This window comes from Aethalodelphis obliquidens, unplaced genomic scaffold (assembly GCF_003676395.1).
Source record: "Aethalodelphis obliquidens isolate GAN/ISIS:26980383/991018 unplaced genomic scaffold, ASM367639v1 scaffold21, whole genome shotgun sequence".
NCBI lineage: Eukaryota > Metazoa > Chordata > Mammalia > Artiodactyla > Delphinidae > Aethalodelphis > Aethalodelphis obliquidens.
In genome coordinates this window covers 25369920-25394162 of record NW_020837965.1, presented here as the reverse complement: position 1 = coordinate 25394162, position 24243 = coordinate 25369920, and the positions used below count along the sequence as shown (strand labels likewise).

Here is a 24243-nt window from a genome sequence, read left to right as displayed (position 1 = left end):
AGTTTTATCAGAGGGAATACAAGTCAGTATGTTGTCATATAGGTATTAACTCTGTATTCATGTATCACTTTTTATTAAACATCAGAGAGATTGAAAACCCACATAGCAACTGAGATAATAATGATTTATGCATACCTCTCACCAAATAAAATAAATAGATAGCCTGTAATCTGGTTCACTGTATTGAACCTTTCAGGATTTTAGGGGTAGCCGAGTAGCTTTCCTCAGGAAGTAAAATTTTTTCTGGGGAGCTAAGGACAGCCTGAGAATTCTTAGTGTGGCAAATGATTTTCAGTGATAATCGGACAGGCACATAGCATCAGAAAGAACGTCTGTCGGGACAGGGCTCCAACGCCCAGCCCCCGGGGGTCAGCCCGAGGTAATGCATCAGGGGACACTGCTTCAGTGCTGGCAGTTCCAGAAGACACGTCATTGGCGCCCACCTGCCAGGGCGTGCTGGGATGGGAGAAAGGATTAGCGGCTAAGATGACGGAAGTCGGTCACCTTTTAACAAGAAAGGCTCAGCCTGCAGAAACCTCATTTTAGGAAAGAGGACATTGACTTCATACTTAATCTATTTCAAATCTAATTTCTTTTCCTTTAGAATTAATTTGATATTAAAAAGAAAGGAAAATATTGTTTGAACTACAGCATCTATGACATTTGAGAAAGCAAATTACAATCTTGGCCCAAAACAGAGCTTGTATCCTGACTTTCTTTTTACCACAGTGTATTCATAAGGTTCATATCTTATTTTAAAAGCATAATAATAAAAAAAAAATGTCAATTCTGTGGTAAAAACCTTTGTGGGGCAAAATAAGTACTTGTACAAAGTTGAAAAGTATTTTTATTGCAGATATTTTCATATACAGTGTTAGTGAAATTGATTTCCCTCCCCTCTCACGATGAATCCACACTCCTATCTCATAAAAACATTCAAGTTACACCCTAGACGTTTTCATGTTACTCTCTTTTTTAGTACCTGGGGGTTTGCTTTGGCTAGGTTTTCTATTTTAACCCACGCTTCTTCTCGTTCTTTCATTTTTAGCTTCTCTCTGAAAAATAGTAAAATGTCATTGGTGTTAGAGAAAAGAATCAAATTCAAGAGAGAAAACGTTAAGGGGGAACGTGGCCAGCAACACAACACCTATTCCCCTTTGTCACTGTCTGGTATTATTCCATGTACGTCACAGTGGTGACCACAAGGTACATAACGGGAAAAAAAAGAAACTGGGCTTAGAGGAAAAGAGTTAAAAATATAAATACACCAAAATTTTAACATGTCTAAGAATTTAAGCTCTTAGAAACACTTGCACAAGCACATCTATGTCTCCTTCCTTCCCCTTGTTTTGTCGCTTCATCACAGGACATGTATGATTTTGATGAGAAGCTTACATACCCATGAAAAGTGAGACCACACCTTAGTGTGAAGGAACCGGGTGAAGACGTCCTTGCAGAGGCGCAGCCTGTAGGTCCGTACCAACAAGGCGCGTGACCTTCAGCGCATGACTTATCATGGGACCGACTCTTTTTTTTTTAATCTAGTAAATGTGCTACATGATCTTTAAGGTCCCTTTCAGAAATGGGATGTTCCACGACAGAGGATGCGCCGTTAGAAAAGCCCCGATGTTCACGCATTTCACACCTGAACACTGCGTTCAGCTGAGGCAGGAATGGGCCGGGCAGCCTGAAGGCTTAAAGAGCCCACAGCCGGTTCCCTGGGCCCCTTCCTGCTTCATTTGTCACTGTCCCTCACACACTATGTCTTACTCATTTGTATTTTGCTGTCTTTCTCTTTCCACACCACCCAGAATGTAAACTCCGTAAGGGCAAAGGTTTTTGTTTGTCTTATTCGCTGCTGGGTTGCCAGAACCCGTAACAGGGCCTTGCACACAGGTAAACGCATACTGTCTAAGGAAAGAACGTGGCACTCTGTTATATGTGTACTGTAATTTGAGTTACATTCATTCAAAGTCTATCTACCTCGGCTCCAAGTGACAAAGAATCAGATCTGCTCACAGTCCACACCTGACTCTGAAGATGTGATTTTGATAATTAATGAATCATACTGTTACGAGCATGGCCTAGGGACAGAGTCATCTAGCACAGCGGTCCCCAACATTTTTGGCACCAGGGACCGGATTCGTGGAAGACAATTTTCCCATGGACTTGGGGGTGGGGGAGGGGATCGTTCAGCTGGGAATGTGAGCGATTGGGAGTAGTGGGGAGCGATGGGGAGCGGTGGGGAGCCGTGGGGAGAGATGGGGAGCGGCTGGGAGCGGCTGGGAGCGGCAGGGAGTGGCAGAGGAAGCTCCTCTCGCCCTCTGCTCACCTCCTGCTGTGCGGCCTGGTTCCTAACCGGGGTTGGGGACCCCTGTTCTAGCCTGTCCCCGGACAGATGTGGGTTCTGAAGTCCTCACAGCATGAGAGCAGGGCCCTGATTTTGTGAGGGACTCTGGCACTAGATTCCAGAGAACACCCGAATTTATGGAGATCAACAAATTAGAATAAAGCTATGCTGGATGAAGATTCCTGCTCTTTCATATAAACCTTACAGGATACAGTTCAAATTCCTGCCTGACAAACATGAAAAATGACTACACATTATTGCCTTTAAGTGTCCCCTGAGAAAAGCAAAGACCCTGAAAGTTAAATTCGTGACTATACATGCACTTTCTGCAATGATTAAACTAGTAGTGTAACGGAGAGAACAGCTAACATTTTTTTTTTTTTTTTTCCTGGCTGCACTGTGTGGCTTGCAGGGTCTTACTTCTCTGACCAGGGATTGAACGTGGGGCCACTGCAGTGAAAGTGCTGAGTCCAAACACTGGACTGCCACGGAATTCCCAGAGAATAGCTAACTTTAAACATGTTTTCTTTGAAAATAAGTTATCATAACAAAGTTTTAATTTGCTTTTCAAGTACAAAAGGGCTGATTTTGCTTTAAAGTGAAGAATACCTTTTTAGGACAAACTAATGGGAGAGGTTTTTTAGAATTAAGGAAAAAAAAATCCTTGAAAGAATAACTTCTGAAAGGAGCAACTTACTTCAGTTTCTCTGCTTTAAACTGCTGGGTGCAGTCATCAAATAGTTTTTGGTTCATCTCCATGAAGAGTTTCAGCGCGTTGTATATCAAGCCATGTATCGTCCTGTAACGAAAGCTTCGTGTTGAAACTCAGAATGCTTCATCTCTTTTGATCTGTCTCCCTTCCCTCCTCCACCACAGACTATTTCCTCTCCCGACTTATCAGCCCATTTCAATGGCCCACATTTCACAAGTACCAGTTCAGCAGAGAAAATGACATGGCATCCATACTGACTGCTAAGGTCTCGGGAGATGACCACTGAGTAAATCAGTCTGTTCATCCTCAGCAAGTGAGAGAACAAAGGAGAGAAGCAGGGGCAGATGTCAAGAGTCCTAGTGGTGTTTAGGTTACCTGCTCTTCTCTCTGGCTCCCCAGGGTGAGTGCCAGCAGGGCTCTGGGGCCCCCGCGTGTGGGGTGGCCACTGTGTCCCTGCAGGGACTGAGTCCTGAGGTTGCGACAATCTTTAACTGTTCTGGAGGGAACTTAAGAGGCGGCCCGGGAGATGCTGCTCCCGACCCCACCCGGGATGAGATGGGGGGTGGGGAGTGAGGCAATACGCCCTACGTGGGCTCGGCACGGGGATAAGGACGTGAACGGAAGGCCAAGACACAGCCCACAAAGAAGTCAGCGTCTTGTGTTTTAACTGATAGTCAGACTTGGATTCAATCACAATTGAAGTATCAGCAAAATATGAAAACTTTAAAAATGGCTGGATCTGACGGCAGCCAGCTCTCTCTTACTTGTTCCAGTGGGTCTTTGAGTTGCGGTACAAGGATGGAAACATGATGGGCAGGATCTTGGCTGCATTGTCACTGATGAGACTCATGATGTACTCGTTATTCCAGTAATACAGCGCTCGCTCTGCCACCTGAAAGACGGAGGGCATGACTGCTGTTTTTGATGATCAAAGTGCTCTATTACATATGTAAATAGCAAAATGAATTATACTGGATTGGAAAATTATTATTTCTACAAATTAAAATACTCTACAGACGGTAATCCTGAAGAGCCTTCAACAGAGAGGCAGATGATTTCCTGTCTGTCAAGATCACTGTCACTCATTTTTTCATGAGTTCAATGAACATTTCGGCTAGACAGGGGCTAGATGCCGAGGAGACAAGTCAAACGAGTTCATTTTACCTATCCGTCAGCCATCCACCGCCCATCTATTACGCGTCTACACCACGGGCAGTGCCGTCTGGCACTGAGGATTCTGCAGTGAACCAGGTGAGGCAGAAATCCTTGCTTTCGTGGAGCTTACGTTCTATGGGGGTAAACAAACGATGGGCGAATTGTCTGACTTGCTAGAGGTGTTAAGTCGCGTGGCGAACAGCAGCAGGGGACGGGAGGGAGTGCTGGCATGTGTGCGGAAACATGGCTTCCGCTTAAAATGGGTGGTGGCGGAGCCTGTCCCTGCAGAGGCACTTGAGGGAGGGGATGTGAGATGACAGCAGGGAGGGCAGCAAGGGAACACGGGAGGGGCGGAGGCCACCGAGGCGGCCAGTTCTGAAACCGCCGGCAACGCAGACATGGATGTCAGCTGTGCGGACACATCTCCCCTCTCCCGCTGGGCTGCCGACTCCCTGGTGACTGTGAGGCTTTGCTCCTTTTGTGCCTAGATGTCTACCCTGTTCACGATGAGTTCACAACAAATACCGTCTCAACGATACAAAAGGATGGGGTCCCCAATATGTTAAAAGAAGGCAGACAGGCTGGAAAAGCCACTGGGGATGATGACCTTTGAAAGGGGCTTGGAAGGTGTGAGGAGGAAATCAGGAAAAGTGGGAAGTGGCATGACCGAGGCACCTCTCACACAGGAATGTGGAAGGTACAAGAATCAGAACCATTACTGTTTTTTAAAGCGTAAAGGGACGCAAACTCGTATATGTCAGAAATGAAGAGCTCATGGAGGGAGGGAACGCAAAGCTAAACAGTTTTATCTTCTCCGTGAGCATCGACCACTCAAGTTGTGGAGAATAAGGTTGTATGCGTTTGGGAACCCAGTGAACAGAGAGCCAGAGGTCGTTTACAGAGAAGCTGTCTTTAATTACTCTTATGGAGAAACACGTTTTCAGTGACAAGGGGGGACGAGGTGCTAGAGTGTATGTTGTAGAGCTGAAGTCTCAGGATCTTACTCTGAAATTCACTGAAGCAAAAGCTTGAATATTACCTTCAAATTACCCGAGAAGCAAAACATGACCAGCTCCACACCGCGACCTACCAGCTCCAAAGGGAAGTGACACGAGCCCACCGTCTCCGGGCCGCATACCTGAAAGTGGGGACTGGAGACACACTTGGCTAACTGCCGGAAGAGAGGCTCCATGATCTTCACAAACTCTGATGGTTCAATGACGTCTAGAATCTCCTCTAGTTCATTTAGGAACATGACTTCTTTTGGGCTGTGAGTCTTTGGCCAGTACTTGAGGAGTGCCATCACCACCTACGGAAGAGACAACACAGTGTGACGCCCTGTTTCCTCAGTAAGGCGCCCCCTCTGCAAAGCCACAAGACAAGGTGGCGCTTTTTTCCTTGCAGAAGGAACAGTGATTCAGTAAACCAGAATGTAGGTTTTTTATAATTAGAGAGGTAGGTCTAATTTTATATACTTCAGAATCACAGTTTTAATTTATGTGAACCACTCTGATTAACTACCATCTCAGTAAGAGTCAGATCCTTAAAAAAAAAAAAACAGGCAGGTAGGAGAGTTCAGAGAGAACAAGACCAGTGGAGAAACACGGAGCATGTGGATTCATATATATATCTTAGCGTGGAGACATATACACAGAGGCACAATCGGTTTCTCTCTCAAATTAACTGACTGTTCATATATATTTGTACACGAACATACATACACAGTGTGCGTACACAGTGTTTTCAGTCATGCTAAAACACATCGGAAAGAGAGATGTCAAGCACTGATGGTAGCAAGCCCTCTGTGTGTGGCCACGGGCGGGTGCCCACCCCTCGGTGCCCCACAGCCCTCGTCAAAGTCTGGGGGCACGAAGACCCTCGCCCTGGGGCTGCTGAGAAGACTTTATTACTAGACCCACGCAAGTGCCTGAGAAGTTGCTGCCGCAGCGAATGGGCGGCAGCCTGGCCTTGGCTGGGGCCCCACCCAGAGCAGGCCCGTGAAGCCGCTCCCTGCGAGGCATGTCCCGTCGGGCGGCAGCAGCCTCCCGGTTGGTGAGTGCTGGGCACTGTGTTCCGTGCCCATCAGACAGGCAGCTTCTGCCGGGCAACCTTTCTGTTATCGTGTTCCTGCAGTTCTCAAATTTCCTACCAGGAAAGGTTCTTCACCCAAAATATCAGACTTGGAATGCAGATTAACAATACCGCTGAGAGTTTAGCTACCTAAAATAGTACAGTGATCCAAAACACTTTGTTCGTACATGTAAAGCACACACACATACTTGCACACCTAACTGTACAACTGCAACCGGTTACTTCAAGCAGCTGTTTAGCCTTATCACAGCGATCTCTGGACGCGTCATCCCGGCCCCCCGGCCTCAGGACTGCTGTGAACATCACTGCAAATGCTCATGCTTCCAGATTGGTGGTGGTTTCCATTCACTAGTCATTTCTGGCTCTGCAGATCATGCCAGCTGTGCTCACAGGCCAGCCTGAGTCCTCACCGCAGTTAAAAACAAGGGGCTTTTCAACAACATTCATTTAGGACGATTCTATCTTATGCTTTTGACCTTCAGGCTCCTGGATAATCTTTTACATTTTTACACTTTATAAAACTCCAAAATTTACTCTAAAAGTGCTCCTAGTTTTGAAGTCTGACGTAAAAATTTATGACACAACTGTCTTTAAAGAGAGATTATTGGACTTCCCTGGTGGCGCAGTGGTTAAGAATCCGCCTGCCAAAGCAGGGGACACGGGTTCGAGCCCTGGTCCGGGAAGATCCCACATGCCGCGGAGCAACTAAGCCCGTGTGCCACAGCTACTGAGCCTGCGCTCTAAAGCCCGCGAGCCACAACTACTGAGCCCGCGTGCTGCAACTACTGAAGTCCACGTGCCTAGAGCCTGTGCTCTGCAACAAGAGAAGCCACCGCCATGAGAAGCCTGCGCACCGCAACGCAGAGTAGCCTCCGCTCAGCGTGACTAGAGAAAGCCCACGAGCAGCAACGAAGACCCAACACAGCCAAAAAATTAATTAATTAAAAAAAAATAGAGATTATTTTTAAAAATGCATCATTTAATGATTTTCCTACTTTTTGCTCAAAACCATTTAACAGGTGTTTGGGTACCTACTAGACTCTGTGTATTGGCATCACTTTTAAGAACACAGCAGATGCAAATCACGTCACAAATCCACCATTCCTCGTCATTTGGCAAATGGAATTTTATTAGGAGAAATACATTAAGCTGTGAACTACAGGACACAATTGATTTAGCTGTTTGATGTCTCTGGAAAAGATATTATTTCTGGAATCAGAGGTATATGCTGGGCTTACTTTTCACACTATTTGGAATGACCTATGACCAATACCCAACGTTTCAGCTGCTTCCGAGGGTGCCTGCATTTTGCAGAGCGGGAGTCCGCTCGGGGAATGCTACTCTGAGCCAACAATGGCTGCTTGGGGCTGGGCGCACTTCAGGATTGAGCTTTCCTGGGGAAACCCAATGGGCGGCCTGCTCCCGGGGCGGGGGGGAGGGGGTGGCTAGGGAAGGCAGGCGAGCCTGGCGTCCCAAGGAGCCCCTCTCCTGTCCTGCAACACCAGGGAAAAAGGCCACAGAGTAAAACTCAATCAGCCTCAAGAGACAGGTGGGTGGAAAAGTGTTCGACGTGCCCAGAAAGCTCTTGGGCACTGTACAACGTTTACAAATAAAAATAGTAGTTACAGGTTACAGACAGGAGCAACAAACGTCTTTTAAACGGATCAGACTTTAAAAATTCCTGAGCCTGGACACACACAGACTTCGGGGTGCCACAGGTGCAGGACCACGAGACGCACACGTATGCCGACTGCCCTTCCCAGCACCTTCGCGCGAGTTTACACCTTCATCTAATTACCTACATGCTTTCGATGCTGAAGTAAGACAAAACGGGCTTTGTGTTGTCATAATACATGAAGTTTCAAAGGAAGGAATTTACTGAGGCGAGGCTCTGAACATTTTTAATGTGCAGAAAATTCATCTGCCTTCTGTAATCCAGAGAGCAATTATGTTACCTCTGCTGCAGGAGATCAAGAGATGAAGTGGTTCTGGGTGGAAATATTGGGGACTGGGCGTAGGGGGCTTGAGGTAGCTTTGTGCTCGTGCCGAGTCAGGGTTTCCTATCTACCATTGAAGATGGAAGGACCCCACCGAAGCCAGCACATCGTCTCCTGCCTTGTAGCCAAGCGCAGTTAAAAGCCCTCACTCCTGTGAAGCTGTATTAGCGTTATTCGTGGGAATTTATAAACTTTATCGGCTTTCACATTACTTTCAGGTGGAAGACAGAAGAGGGTGGGATGCGCACGCTGAGTCTTGCTGAAGCAGGATTAGGACCAGGCTCTGACAGACGGGGCCGGGGGACCGGGACCTGCAGGGAGTGGGCTCGGGGGGGGACCCTGAGGCCGTGAGAAACGTGGGGTAACATTCGGTGAATTCTTTAGCCACTAGAAAGTATGAGAAACATGCACCAAGAGAAATCATCGCAGAAAACTGCACACTCTTTCTCTCCTTATTTCTGAAATAGGAAAAGGGCGGGGTATGTGTGAGGGTTTCTTCACATGGTACTTTAGTTTGGAGAAGACCACCGAACACAGATAGGAATAAGGATGTGTCACCACTGAAGAAAAATATTAAAGAGGGCTTTTTAAATTATCAGTGCCATCTCATTTTTCTTTCCCTATCTGAACATGTCTTCAGTTTAGTAGGAGCATAAAATAACACATCCTCACCCTAAGTTGGAGTAAATACTTTGTGTGATATTGAAGTCTGACAAGATTTGGTACATTTTCTTGGGGGCTTCCAGAATGTTGGACAGAGTTGAGGCAGAGGCGCGAGGAGACCCCAGGGATGGGGTACGGGGATGGGTCACTCTGAAAGGGGCTGCAGAGCAGGGCAGCCTCCATCACCTCCACAGGCAGCAGCTGAGGGATATGACCAGGGGCTTTTCCTGAATTTTGGAGTGCGATGGGGGAGGCTACACATAGAATTTAAAAGCTTAAAAAGAAAGTAGAGATCAGAAGCAGTTTAATTCAAGAATACAGTATTAAGAATTTCTATTTTTTTTAACTATAAAAATTAAAATTTCACAAGAAACCTGTGAAAGACCACTAAAGGGACAGGAAAGACTCAGGAATTACAATATTTACCTTTTCTGGTCCAATAGTGACTTTTAAAAGAGTGTTCAAATGTTTAAACTAGCATCTAATACTTCTTGCTTTGTTACTCAATAGTAAAAACAACCCAATTAAAAAATGGGCAATGAATTTAAAGATATTTCTCCAAAGAAGAAACACAAATGGCCAACACACATGTGTAAAGATGCCCAAGGTCACTAGTCATTGGGGAAATGCAAATCAAAAAACGCTCACTAGGATGGTTATAATAAAAAAGAATGGAAAATAGCAAGTGCTGGCGAGGATGTGGATTAACTGGAAGCCTCCTGTACCGCTGACGGGAATGCAAAATGGTGCAGCTGCTGTGGAAAATGGTATGCCATTTCCTCAAAAAGCTAACCACACAGAATTACCATATGATTCAGCAATCCCACTACTGGGTATATACCCAAAGTGACCGAAAGCAGGGATTTGCACACACATGTTCATGGTAGTATTATTCACAACAGCCAAAATGTGGAAACAACTCAAATTTCCATTGACAGATAAATGAATAAACAAAATGTGGTCTAGTCATACAGTGGAATGCTATTCAGCCACAACAAGGAATGAATTTCTGGCACACGCAACAATATAGGTGAACCTTGAGCAAATTACGCTGAGTGAAATAAGCCAGTTACAGAAGGACAAATCCTGTATGATTCCACTTACGTAAGGTATCTAGAGCAGTCAAATTCACAGAAAGTAGACTCGAGGTTATCAGGGGGAGGGTGGAGGGTAAGTGGGGAGTTATTTAATGAAGACAGAGTTTCTGTTTGGGGCAATGATAAAGTTTTAGAAACAGTGGTGACAGGTGCACAACAGTGTGAATGTAATTAATGCCACTGAACTGTACACTCACAACAGCAAATTTTGTTATATAGTATATTTTACCACAACTGAAAAAATTAATAACCTAATATATCAAAAACCATTGAATCATACATTTTTTTTTTTTAAGTACAGCAAGTTATTAAACAAATACCTTTGATTTTTCTGATTTTTGTCCTGGAACAGGAAGAAACACCAAAAACATTTTAATGCTGAGGACTAAAACTCCAAATTGCAAGATGCAAGATGGTTGGTGAGAAGTAAACAAAAGTAACTGTACACCATCATATGAAAAGCAGGTCACATACAGAACAAAATTTGTTCCTGTACTATATCTACTAATTTAAATCATGATGCTAATAATTATCAAATTACTACTAAGTATTTTCTAAGGATATATTACGTGTATAGGACTATATTCTAGGCTATATCCTAATTCCTGATTGGGTCCACAAGAAATATAAAACCTAGGTCTACCATATGAATCATATATTTTAAGTGGGTGAGCTGTATGGCATGTGAATTACATCTCAGTAAAGCTGATAAAAAAGTGTATTCATATGCTTCAACTGGCACCTGACACACCGGACTTTGTGAATCTTGGCTACAATAGCCTTTTTATTTTTAATAAAGATAAAATGCCAAGAAACGTAGAAATCTAAACACTGACCAGTAGCAATCTAACGTTCATTTATGATCCAATGACCATAAAATAGTGACACCATAACTTGGAAAGAATTTTCAAGACAGTAAAATCTCTTTAGTACAAGCATGTTGCACCCTTGCTACAATGCCTCTGGCTGAAGTCAGTGACCTATGCTGTTCAACCAAGCGACGTGGGAGTATTAAACCGCACATGACTTAGCAGGATGCCGTTCAGAGTAAAACGCAATGAGGGAGAAGATGGCCATCTTCTTACAGGAACAATCACTTCGACAAGGGAACTTGTAATTAAAATCACTACAGTTTGAAAACTTGTAACACAGGAATGAAATCACTTTGTGTTCACTAGTGTTATAACTTAAGATGAAGAAGCTGTCTTGGTGAAGCAGCCAGACTGTGATACTGACACTTAAGACACACACACTATATCACAAGGCCCTGACCAGAGAGGGTGTACTTACCGGTTCAGTGAGGGTGCTGTCCTTTTCTAAAAACTGCACTACACAGTATGCCAGCTACAGTAAGAGGAGAAAAAGTATTAATATTCCATTTTAACATGGAAATGCTGTATCACCGTTAGACATCTTCCTGTGGGGAGACAGGGCCGGATGTGATCAGCGCTGTCCCCTGCCCGCAAGGTCCCCCACAGCCCTTCTCCTGGGTGGACACAGGCTCTGTCCAGTGGCCCCGCCGGAGGCTCTGGGAGGGGCTCTGAGGGAGGGACCCCAGGATCAGTGTGCAACACAGATCAACTGCAAAAGGAACATCAGAAAACTAAAATAAACCAGGAGACAGTCTTTTAGACCAACACCGACAAGCCAGGCCAGGTTCGGTGGGAGTTTTCTGGTGCCCTTTTTGGAGACTGTAATGGACAAGTAATCTAACTGCTGGGAAAAAGCAAGTTAAAATCTGTTTCCATCTTTAATTCCTAAACCATTAATTTCTAATACAGAACAACTAACATGATTACAAACTGGCTGGATGTAAAGATATTACCAGGTTATAGGAATCAGAGGAAAAAACTCTAAGTAAAAGATTTCCCAGGAAGCCAGTGTCATTAGAATCATCTAAGGATACACCTTCTGATGCCATGAGGCAAACTCCCCGAGGGAGGTCCCGCAGAATGGGGGTTCTTGGTCCTTGGACCCTGACGTGGGGACCACCCACCCTGCACCCACAGTGACGGCGGGCGTCTCCCCAGAACCTTCTGCGCTGCAGTCAGTGTAGCTTACATTCTGTCTGCACGGAACTTAGAATAGGAAGAGTGAAGGAAAACATAGACTTCCTGGGGAAACGCAGCTGACCAACCAGATAGAAACCACTTATGGATTAGGTTTTCAGTTTTCAAAGTTATAAAAACCCCACAGTTTTTTAAAAAAAACCCTTTTCTTTTTTTTAGAAATATATACTTTTTTATTTATTTATTTTTGGCCACGCTGCACAGGATGCAGGATCTTAGCTCCCTGACCAGGGATCGAACCCATGCCCCCTGCAGTGGAAGCACGGAGCCCTAACCACTGGACCGCCAGGAAGTCCCCAAACCACTTTTTCTTAAGCCATTTTACTGGCCGTGGACACAGAGCGTTGTCTTTGAGGTGCTAGGTTTCAATCCCACCACAGGAAGCCTTCCGGAGAGGTCTTCCTTGACCCCTTCCTCGCGTGAGCCACTCCCTTCTCAGTGTTTACAACCAATTTTGAAATTCTCCTTTCCTGAGGTTTTTCTGATTTTCTCAAAAGCAATCTCTCTTTACTCCCTTATCCTTTCGCTCATCACCAGCACCCTGACACCCAAGTCAACACTGTGATATAAGAGACAAAACACTCCCAGTTAGAGGCTGGGGCTCAGTATCCCGAGTTCACTGATGTCCAAGCAGAGACGGACGAGCTCCGGGCCCACCAACGTCTCGGAGGAGCCCTTACCTGAGGATGGTAGACGCTCAGAGACTTCACTTTGTGCAAAGGTAATAACACCTTCAATAAGAAAATCTTGTGCTCTTCTTTCAGTGGTAAGGCAAATCCATTAATTATACTGTGAAAACAGAATTTATCCAAAGTTTGAATATTTACAAGTTCCAGATTAAAAACATCATCTTTCTGTTTTTCTTTCAGTTTTTGTTTTCAGCATGAAAACCAGCAAGCCAACCATGTGTGCCGGAAAAAAGGAGGGAGGAGAGTAGCAGAAATTAAAAGATCATTAAAACACCTTCAGGGAAGCACAGTCACTTTTATCTTGTAACTACAGGACAATTTAAAAATTCTGAGTGTACAGGGAGCTACCCAGAAGAGCAGGGGTCTCTGGGGGCAAAACCTCCTTCCTTAGGCAGGGCATGAAGACCGGGTAGTAGCTCGGGTGGAACACCGGCACCTTCCTCCGGCCTTCACCATCTTCAGGAATTCACACTTTCCCAGAGAGACCCTGCCTCACGCGAGTGCTGGCAGAACAGGGTCTGAGTGTGCAAACTGGCGTTGTTTCAAAATCAACGAGAAAGCTGCCCCCTTCCGCAAGGAAAGGGGGTCCCCTGCTCTCAACCTCCAAGCTGAAGCTTTTGTTTGTGACATCAAGTATTTTATCTATTTGGCATTATAACGAGGTATAAGTTCCTGCGAGCTGTCGAAGCAGTTCAAGCGATTTCTAAATTGGTCCCTCTTTCATGAGCCTGGGGCACGTGGGAGCTGCAGGCAGGGTTAACCTGAAGTGGCCTCCAGGATGGTGTGTGCGTTCAAATGAGGGAACAAGAGAGGACCTCTGAGGCCCTTGCGTGCGGTGTGGCAGGCTCTCTGGACACTTTACTCAGTTCACCCCAGCCTTGCAACAACCTCAGACGTGAATATGAGTATATTGCCATTTTATAGACAAGGAAACGGGAGGCGAGAGTGGTTAAGTAAGGCCGGACAGCTAGTAAGGGCACCCACTCAAGCACTCACTACACTCTGCTGGGAGAGAGAATCCCAGGAATATGTCAGTGTAGAGTTCTCCACGAGGACCGTCATTTGTTTTACATTATATCTGAAACAGCGAGGAGAGTTGTTTTCAGAAGGGCTGGACCATAGATCTACCAGATGACAACAGTGTTCCTTTGAAAAGCTTACTGTGTTCAGATAGTTCTGGGAATCGCTAGATGAAGCACGAGTACAGTTTCTTCCCTGCAGGACTCCTCAAACCCTTTAGCTGCTAACATACACTGAATCCCCAAGTAAGGTGCTGGGGAAGAAGCACTTCCAAGCTTATTCAGCCGTGGAACCCTGAGGAACTCTGTCTGGGAATCAGTGAGTTAGGAGGTCTGACAGAAAACCTATAGGTCATTGATTAAAAAAAAAAAAAAAAAGATAGCAAGCAAGAACTCTACCTGGATTAAGACGATGAAATTTTGAAATGTTAATTATTTTATAAGTATACATATGAAAAATTTATAAAATCAAAGCGACACGTTAGCATTTACTCGATACCCCAAATGTATAATAAATGACCTATTTTTCTTCTAAGTGTCAAATATAAACCTTCTTAATGTAACTATTTTTAACACTGCTCTTGAGGAAATAATTGAAATTGTGTTCCCATAGCGATGCTCCTGAGGTACATGAAACAGAATCTACGTGTGGAACCATAGGGATGGGAGAGGTTTGTCATTTAGTGTCATTCAGTTCTGATCCAAGAGCTCACCAGCCCCGGCCATTAAGTGAGGCTTCTTTACGTCCTTTTAGAGAACGGTTTAAATTGCCTTGCCTTGGGGAGGGGGCTGTGGAATGCAATGAACTGGATCATTTCGGCATAAATCCCATCTAAGGCCTTTCGTTACCGACAACAAAGAGACAACTTACCTTCCCAGTATTTCCAGTAATTCTGCTATGCCATTGTGATGCTCTGTTTCATAAATAAATCTAGAAAAAGCAATTTGTCATTTAGAATTAGACACTGAAATAATGGCTGGAAAAGACTAAAATCCTCTGAATACGGAAACAATGCTTTTAGGAAGAAAACCACGTAGCCAGGCAACAATAAGCAAATCTATTTGTGAAAACCGTTCCGGGGGCTCTGCTAAGTGTTACCAGAGAGACTCCGCAAAGCCTGGACATGCAGACACTTGGAGGGCAGAGGGCATGGGCTTGCTCAAATGCCTCCCTAACGTTTCATTTTGAAAGTTTCAAACATAAAGTGAAAAGATGTTTACAGTGATCAGCTGTATTTCAACCACCCAGATTTGACAGCGAACAACTTGCCGTTTGCTTTATCACACATGCGTCTCTATCCATCGCTTAATCCATTTTATTTTTTGCTGCAGTTCAGCCTAAGTTCACATCTTACTCAATTTAAAGCCTCCAATATTTAGCACGGTCATTGCAAAGGGTGCAAGTTACTTCCTCACCACTGGGGTCGTCTCCCCTACTTCCTCACTGACACCTCACACTTTCCCTGTGCCGCTTCAAGTGCCTCTGAAACACCCATCTGAGTAGCCCGACTCACCTGCCCCGAGAAAGCACTCCCTGGGGCCCCCGCGCACGCTCCCTGGGGCTCCCAGCAGCTCCTGCACCCTGTGCCAGCCTGAGGATGGGGACGACGACTTATCGTTACCGTGTCGCCCCTGGTGCTATAGGGCCGAGCCTGGCATCTGACCGGTGCTTGAAACACGACTGCTGAATAAACTGGGCCCAGGGAGAGGGAACAGGGACAGGAAGCAGGAAAGCATCTTCTCTGTCCAAGGACTCCTCAGAAACAAGCTGCTCCTGCCCCACAGCCTGGCGCACCTGGCGTCAGGCTAAACCAACACACAGCGAATTCCGCCTGAAGCGAGAGGCGTCTGGGGTCTGAGAAAGGTTCCTGCCTATCAGACAAAAACTACTAGTTTAGAGCCAGCTCTAGGCCGAAAATAAGTGTTTGTGATGATTAAAATTTTTCACTGTCCCTGTTTGAAACAAACGGAAGAGTGACCTTAAGGTCCAGAACAGGTCAAACGCCCACAACGTGTGACGTACTCCTGAGGAGCGGGTCTAACGTCTCTGGTTTTTGACAGATCTTTCAAAGGGGAGGCATGGAGCGAGGAGAGAGCCCGTTTGGCTAGAACAAAGGTGGGCGACGGGCGGGCAAGGCAGGCACACGGAGGCTCAGACACCAGCTTAGACAGATTGGAGTTGAGACCACAGGGACCGGGGTCAGCACCAGTGAGCAGCAAAACACAGTGACACGGAAACAAATGCGGCCACAGCACGGAGCCGAGGCGGGAAAGTACCCATGATGGACTCTGGCAGCCCGGCTGGTCAGATCAAGGGCAGCAGGGGACAGGCTGCGCTGCGCGTGGGGCACCCGTGTCAGCCTCAGACACGTCGGCCCCGCCACTGCCCCTGCCCTGAGGTGGGAAGCCGGCCTCATGGGAGCCCCAGCCTCCCTGGGCATCTCCACGGGGAGGTGCTTTAGTTTGTTTGTGAAACTCCACCTGAGGCTCCCTTCACTTCACCTGTTTTATTTGAAATACTTAAAACAGTTTAGATGTACAAAGTAATAGTGCAACCACCCAACTTCAGTCCCTCTTCCTCTGTTTACACCTGGAGGGCTGTGCAGGCAGCAGGTGGGCGAGGCTCCTGAAGCCTGGGTGCTCGGCATGTGGAGGTGGCCGAGCCCCTGGGCACCACTTGTGATCTGTCTCCAGCAGTACTAACATTTAAATAAGGGCAGCCTTTAGCCAAAAGCCATTTTGTTTTCCTAGATCAACATTGCTATATTCTCATCGGTAAATTCTTCATTCCCGACTATTTTGTAGATTTGGAGTAGGTACAGGAAAGAGGATGTAAGTGTAGCTCCCCTTCTTTCTTTTCCAGAGGGAAACAAGAAAGTGGGGTGCAAAACAGGAGGGAAGCCCTAAGGGCCCATGCAGAGCAGGCTACAGTATGCCTCCCTCTTTCAGCCAAAAGGAACTAGGACTCTCCCCAAACTGAGCTGGAACCTGCCTGTGAAGGACAGTCTCGCCATCTATTCCTCTCCCTCCTGGAGGACGTGTTCTGTGCCGCACACGCAGAGGTGGAAGTCACTCCCCCTTGAAGCTGGGCTGTCCTCGATTCCCTAAGTGGCTCTGACCGGTACAAAGGGACGAGGCCGGTGCGCACCAGGCCCCGGCCAAGCCCTGAGGAGCACGGGCAGCCACTGCAGAACTCGGTCCCGGGGCTGCCCGCTCACGTTCACGGAGCCCCGCCCGGGCAGGTCACAGAATGAGAGCAATGGCAAACGCTGATTTAAGCTCCCAAGCCGCGGGGGTTTGTTCGGCAGCAGAGAGAACTGAAGCCCGGGCTCCACCTGCCACCCAACCTTCAGGCTCCACTGTGTGCCAAGCAGGCACGATCCCTCACCCAGAGCTGCGCTTAACGCACCTGTGAAGATGCTGACTGGAGTGAGAACCCACAGAAGTAAGTAGGAACCTCACACTAACACTTCCAGGAAGGTCAACCAAACACGCCTGAAATACTGTCTAACCAGCCGCAGCTACACCCCGTGGGACGCAGATGAGCGGAATACAGCTCTCGAGATCATCTGCAATTTTTCTCACATGGAATGAGGAGGGGGCGGTGCTGAAGGTGGAGAGTCAGGCCGGCTGTGGGATCCACAGGACCTGCTTCCTCCTGATCGGACGCATCAGGAACGGTTTTTACAGAAAAGACTCCCGAAAACAAAACGAGGACACCACACACTCCAGCACTGAGTGCTCAGCGAGAGTCGAGCTGCACTCCGTAACTTCTGAACGACAGCCTAGTTAGGTAGTTCAGTTACTAAGTCGGGGTTCCTTAAGGTATGAGGCAGGCACTGACTGGTGATTCTGCACAGAACCTATGTGAGCAGGGAAGAAACCTTCAGGCAGAGCTTCCATTTTAGCCTAAAAGACTGGAACTGAAATCCTACCTGTCTGCTGTTGATTAAATAGTGTATGCTACGTTTTGATAGATAAGTTCGTCGGCCAAGGAACAGTCTTGTTAAAAAGGAAACACGACACCAAGAAATACAAAATAGGAATATAACATTTAGGAAACACGATGCCACCACCTAAGCCGGTGTGTCCAGCCTGGGCTCCATCATATAAACGGGCTGTGGGGAGCTTGGAGGGAGTCTGAAGGGAAGCCACATGCAAGCTGGAGGTTCCGACACCCAAAGGCCACATCACGTGCGAAGATAAGGAGGGCGCTGGACCTCGCGACCGCAGGCAGGCAGGGCGAGGGACAGCAGGGGCTGGCCGCCCGTCACCGCCAGGACTCCTCACTGCCTGCGGCATCCTGGAGTGCGGGGCACGTGGGGTAAGCTGTCCCCTAAAAACTCATGGAGTCAACTGCTCGTGCAGTGAGCATTCCAGGGACAGAGAAGAAACCACACTGACGGTTTCATCCATCAACGTTCACCTGGAGCCCCCAGAAGCCAGGTAGGAAGCTGGGGCTGGGGCTGTGAGATAAGCGCTGGCTCGATGCCTGCCCTCCCAGGAGGCCGGACCGTCCGCCAAGCTGCGAGCCTCCCTGGCGCAGGGATGTCTCCGGAAGCCTGGGCGGGTGAGGAGAAGGGCTGGTGGAAGGGAACGTGAGAACGTTCCAGGAGGATCAGGCGAGGCTGCGAGGCCCTGGTGTGGAAGGAGCCCGGAGCCTGAGGGGCACCCGAGGGCTCGCCCAGGACCTACACCCGCTTGTCCAAGGAGCGTGTCGGCATAGGAGCCGGCAGATGGAGGGGCGTTAAGACTCTGCGACTCAGAGGGGTGGCGACAGGGAGGCTGTGTGAGGGGTCACGGGGTCAGGCTGAACACTGAGCTGGACTGTCAGAACATTCCTCCAGGAGCCCTGGGGCAGGGTCCTCCCCACTAAAACAGAGCCAGGCCTCTGTGGTCCTGCAGGCCTGGGGAGGCTGCGACCGCTGAACACCGCGCTGCCTCAGCCACTGCTTCCAGCAGTGCACGGCGGGAGTCTCCAAAGATTCCCCACTTCACTCCTCACTCCTTCCCTCTTTCACTGAGACTCAGCGGGGACGAACGAGCACCACACAGGTGCGAGGAAACCGCTGGCTCTGGAGGGAGCGATTCATCCACACAGAAGGAACCACGTTCAGGGTGACCGGGCCTAACGGTAAAAGCCGGAACAAACACCGGGTGTGGCGGGGGGGGGGGGGGGGGGGGGGCGGAAGGAGGGAAGCAGGCACAGAGGGAAGGCGGCCCTGCCCAGCGCAGAGGCGGAGGTATAGATGGGGCCCACCTGTCAACGACGAGCCCGCTGCTCAGGAACGGCCGCTCCTGCTGCCCAGCCACTTTGCTACAGCCAACGACGAGGCGGGACATCGAGTGTGAACAGGAGCGTCACATGCAAAAGGGAAATGTCACCCCCACACTGACTTACCTATAAAATATATTATTTATCTGTTTTCTGATGTAAGCTCTTAAGCCTAAGAATTTTCCATAGATTCGGTGAAGGGTAGTTTTAAGAAAATCTCTCTCGCGAGGATCTTCACTGTCAAAGAGCTCTAAAAGCTTCAAGAAGAAAAAGACACTCAGTGATGCGGTACTCTCTCTAACGGTGGATTACAGCGTTTGTAGTTTCAGCTAACTTGCCCCTTACCTGCAATACAAACTTCTGATCAATATATTTCTTCGCTATATTAGGTTGGAAATCTGGAGACTCTAAAAATCTTAAGAAAAATTCATAAACAAGCTAGGAGGAAAGAAAAACCACAGTGAGTCAAATAACATGGGATTTTATTAAATGGAGATTAAAAATACACCATGAGTTGAATCTTTGTCTGCAAGTATCAGCCTTAAAAAAAAGGGCACATGTCTAAAGGATTTATGTCAAATCACATGGCTTAATTATAACGGATGATGGTAATTGTTTTAGTTATTAGCTAAGAACCACAGACTACATCCTTAAATGGCATTTCCACAAACGATTTCCATGGCTGTTGTCACCAATGCTCAGGGACCACAGTGCACAGCAGCCATAAGCCGGGCTGTGACCAAATCCCAGGTGGGATTTGCAGCCCGTCACCTCCAAGCGTCCCAGCAGAAAGCCAGGCGGACAGGAAGCTGGGAGTGTTAGGTGAGCAGGTCACAGACACAGTCACCCGGGGCCGGGACGTTCCTCCCCCTTCACGAATGGTTACACATGACGCTGTGGGAGGGGACGTTCTGCTACCGAGATGGCCTTTCCTGTCTGTTCTCCATCGAGCTCCTTCCCAGGTTTTTCACCTCCCCGTCTCCCCTCCTTCAGCTGACCCAGACCTCCCGATCTAGCTCGGGGCAGGGGGGCATGCGCCCTGCCCAATCGATCTTTCTCCTTAAAAACGTGTTAGAAAAAAGGTGTCAGCCAAGCAGATGGGCCTCGGGGCGCACAGCGGGCACACAAACTGGGGAATGTTCGCATAAGACCTCCGCCCTCAATCCCACGGTCACTTTCACTGAAAATATACTGACAATTCTGTCACTTTGTAGTTTCTGCCGAGCATCCAAACAAAGAGCCATTACATGTTCTCTCTTTTGCTAAAATACTTCTCTCACGTGTACAGGTCTGCAGGGTCTATGACACCGAAGTGCAGAGGCCCATCTGCGACCAGCTGGAGAGGCCCAGGCCCAGGGCTCCTGCTTCGGAGAACCCCCCGACCCCACGCTGACCCCCGCCCTTCTGTGTCTGGTGCACCCCCAGAATCCAGTACCTGCAGGTGAGGCCAGGCTGCTTCTAACGTTGGCTCGTCTTCCTCTGGGTCAAATTCTGCTCCCGTAGGGTTGGAGGAAGGTGGTAATGTTCGAAACATGTTAACTGCAAACTAAAATCCACATATCCTATGATTATAACCAGGACATTACAAATATTTACAGAGAACATTTAAAACAATCTTAAGGAATTCTAATGATAACTGCTTCCAATGGTTATCTGGCTCGTCCTTATTCTCAAAATTCGGAAGTGGTGTGGGTCCTGAGAGCCTGGGTCAAAGCCACAGCTAGACCCACGGCCGTGGACAGCCAGCCACCAAGGTTCCTGCCTGACCTTTCAGATAACCAGTGCCAACAGATGCTGACGGGCAGGGATGACACCTAAGGCCTTTGTTATATCCAGTAAGTGCAGAGCAAGGAGAAAAGTTCAAAGCGCTAGTAAGAAAAGGGTGAGATTACGAAAGAAACAGCAGAGATCAAAGAACTGAAAACGGTGAGAAGATGGCAGAGGCCGCTTCACACGGAGGTCGTGCACAGCCTCCCTGCCAAAGTCCTCCGCAGTGACAGTGATGAGAGCGGCAAGTCAAGACAGAGTAACTTCCAGGTGGGTGGCTAGAGGATCGTTTCCAGAGAAAGGGCCGCAATGTTAGCAAGGAGAGGAGTCATCATGTCATGGGACAGCCTGGTCCGTGTGCCCAGGGACTGGACGGGACACACAAAGTCTGGACGATTCCCTTGCATGCCTCATGGCCCTCTGCTCTGCTCTCCACCCTGTACTGTCCCTCACCACTCTCCCCCACCACAGGCTCCAGTCAATCTCCATTTCATAAAAATCAGCGTGTTTTATTTACAACAGATGTTTTCTACACAAAATCCACAATTCTTTGGAGCACAGGTACATTTTACTGCCTGTATGGTTAATATGAATAAAGCACAACATATATTGACAGGTTCCTGATATAAACGTAGAAGTCTAGTTTTTCACTATCACCAATTTATAATCTATGTTTCTTTCGGAGTCAGTTTAAATATGTTACCTCACCGAATCTCTGAACACGCCATATGCCGGTTACAGAGCTCGACTCTAGTGATCAAAAAAAGCCCTCCGTCCTTCCAAGCCCAGAAGCACGGAATCAAAACACCTGACCTACAAGATAGAATCCGACTCCACTACAACAGCGAGGGTCTCTACGGAGGGTTCAGAGCAAACCTGGCTGTTCAGATAACAGTCTTGTAAAGACCAAGCTAAAACTCCACGGCACCCGTTTTGTTTTATTTTCCATGAAGAAAAACACACACTCCCCAAGTCCTGGGCTCTAGAAGCGCCGAGCATCAAATGTTTGCTCTCTGCGTCGTGCGAGAGGAGCCGACGCAGACAGTCCAGGAATGGGAGCAACAAAGAATGGCTGGAACGAGTAACTAAAAGCCAGAAACAAGGAATGAAAGAAATCTTTTAATAGAAATATGAGTAATGCTCCTCTGACGTAAGTAAAGAGAGGAGGAGGAGGTCTGGAACCGGTGAATGGGGTGTGTGCACACGGCCCAGCAAGAGGCCTCCCAAACCACAGTGACCGGTGAACACAGGCTGGGACAGATGTTGTCAGGTAGAAGGGGCGCGTCCTCCACCGCTGGTCCCCAGGGCCCCCGATCCCAAAGCCCACAGAACAGAAGAAGGGGACACTGGGAGCCCAGCCACCGTCTCCTCCGGGCCTGCGGCGTGGGGATGGGGGCAGCAGAACCAGCCCTGTCACCCCTGGCTGTGGAGTACGGAGAGGACAGGGTCAGAAAGGAGCCCAAGGCCTCTGTGGGGTGCGGCACTCCTAGGGGGGCGCAGCACTCCTGGAGGGGCTTCCCAATCCTCTCCCTCAAAGCCAGTGATCGGGGGCTCCAAGAGTCACCCAGAGACCAGGGTGGGGACGGTGGATCCAGGCCGTGTCCCCGGGGGCAGAGGTGTCTGTGGGCACCGCCGCACTGCCTCTCTGGGAGACTTGCCCGAGTGCCGTGACATCATGGCACAGGGCACTTAGAGGGGAGCACACACACGGGCCACCTCGGAGGCTGCACGTGAGGGCCGCAGGGGTCAGCGGGGAGAGAGCAGTGGTCAGCTCACCCGGGCAGGGGCTGGAGGCTGGGGCACAAGGGGGGACGGCTGCCCCTCAGGGAGGGTCTTTCGGGAAGCCCAACGCTCTCCAGAGCACAGATGCCCCCTGGGAGGGGCCGCCGCCCGGGCAGAGGCCAGGCTGCCGCAGGACATCAGGCACAGGCGCTGCGGCCCTCGGCCCCTCCTCTCCCGCTTCAGGTCCCTCTCCGGCCAGGCTGCCCAAGGGGAAGGTGGGGACAGATGAGGTTCTGAGTCGGAGATTGAAGCGATAAACTAGGTTCGACAGCTGGAACCAGAGGGGCAGGGAAGGGAGATATAACAGATTGTGATTAAAGGCGATGGCTGAAAAAAATAAAACGTACCCGTGTGACACCTCAGAGTACCCATTATTCAACCAGACAGCAATCTGAGTGTCACTGCGTTGGCGTTTTGTAATTGTGGTCACATCTAGATCAGCTGACTTTAAGTAAAGGAGAACGTGGGTGGGCCTCAACCAATCAGTTGAAAAGTCTTCTAAGAGCAAAACTGGTTTCCCTGAGGAAGAAGTAATTCCACTGTGGATGGCAGCGTCTGAGCCTGCCTCACGGAGTTCAGATTTGCCCCGTCTGACTCCACAAGGCATAAGACAGTTCCTCAAAAATCCACCCACCCGCCCACCCATCCATCCACCCATCCATCCCTCTTTCTGTCTCTCTCTGTCTGTCTCCATCCTACTGGTTCTGTTTCTCTGGAAGGACTCTGACTGATCCACCCGGTCAGCTGAGATTCCTGAGTGACCTGCTGTAGTAAACCTAAGATTCCAGCCTAAAGTTGAAGTCCCACTGCACAGTGTTCAGTCAGCTACAGCCCGTCCGCAACACCTACACATTCACCGAATCCCAGGTGCTGAGTCAGGGGCCTGCAAGGGGCCATAGACCAACTTGCTTTGAATGCAAAAGTCCCCTTTTCATGTCTTGGGAGGAGGACCACCCTCGAACCAGGCAGTTTTATTACTGGGCAACTCTAATGGATAAAAAGTTCTATCTTTCACACAACAACAAAAACCTCACACTGTAATTTCTACCCTCTTTTCCTACCACGTTAATTTAATGCTCACCTCTAGAGAAGGCTAAAGATACTAAAAGCTAATATGTAGATTAGAGAGCAGAAGGCAAAAATCAGGCCACCTTGAGCTGTCCATGGGTTTCTAACCCTCCACCTTTTCTTAGCACAGCAGCTTCAGGGGTCAAGTCAGTGGAGCGCCGTGGTGTTGACATCGGCACGCTGTCTGCACGCGTGGAGCGTAGTCTGAGAGCCACAGAAGGCGACCGTTGTCAGCATCTCGCCATGGAAACCAGAGGGAATCTGTTTCTACCGTAGGCCTAGAAGTCTCAGCTCTGATGCGACCGCGCAGACCCGCCACCACCTCTCGGCTGCGACACGCCGATTCGGAGCGCCCCGCGCCCTGGACACAGAGCTAGAGTCAGCTCCTGCACAGAGCGGCAGCGTGGCCGCGGGCACAGCCTCACCAGGCCCCCTTCTCACTCAGACCAGGACCCGAGACTGAGAAGCCTGCTCAAGCTTTGGTTTCCTCACCTGTTGGAAGAGGGTAA

At 48.5% G+C, this 24243-nt stretch overlaps 1 protein-coding gene across 11 annotated transcripts in view; it reads right to left on the bottom strand.

The window, feature by feature from the left end:
* Positions 1-24243, bottom strand: part of PPP2R5C (protein phosphatase 2 regulatory subunit B'gamma) — a 131742-nt gene that overhangs the window by 12143 nt on the left and 95356 nt on the right. For 9 of the 11 annotated variants that reach the window (XM_027120584.1, XM_027120585.1, XM_027120588.1 and 6 more), the window contains 10 exons: positions 20553-20663; positions 19463-19555; positions 19244-19374; positions 14714-14773; positions 12815-12923; positions 11356-11409; positions 5356-5526; positions 3827-3954; positions 3048-3149; positions 983-1055 (listed from right to left, as the gene is read on the bottom strand). In XM_027120584.1, the coding sequence (XP_026976385.1) occupies positions 983-1055; positions 3048-3149; positions 3827-3954; positions 5356-5526; positions 11356-11409; positions 12815-12923; positions 14714-14773; positions 19244-19374; positions 19463-19555; positions 20553-20663 (1032 nt within the window). Of the gene's footprint in view, positions 1-829; positions 1056-3047; positions 3150-3826; positions 3955-5355; positions 5527-11355; positions 11410-12814; positions 12924-14713; positions 14774-19243; positions 19375-19462; positions 19556-20552; positions 20664-24243 lie in introns of those variants that run through there. The other 2 variants (XM_027120593.1, XM_027120587.1) reach the window with 2 other exon arrangements.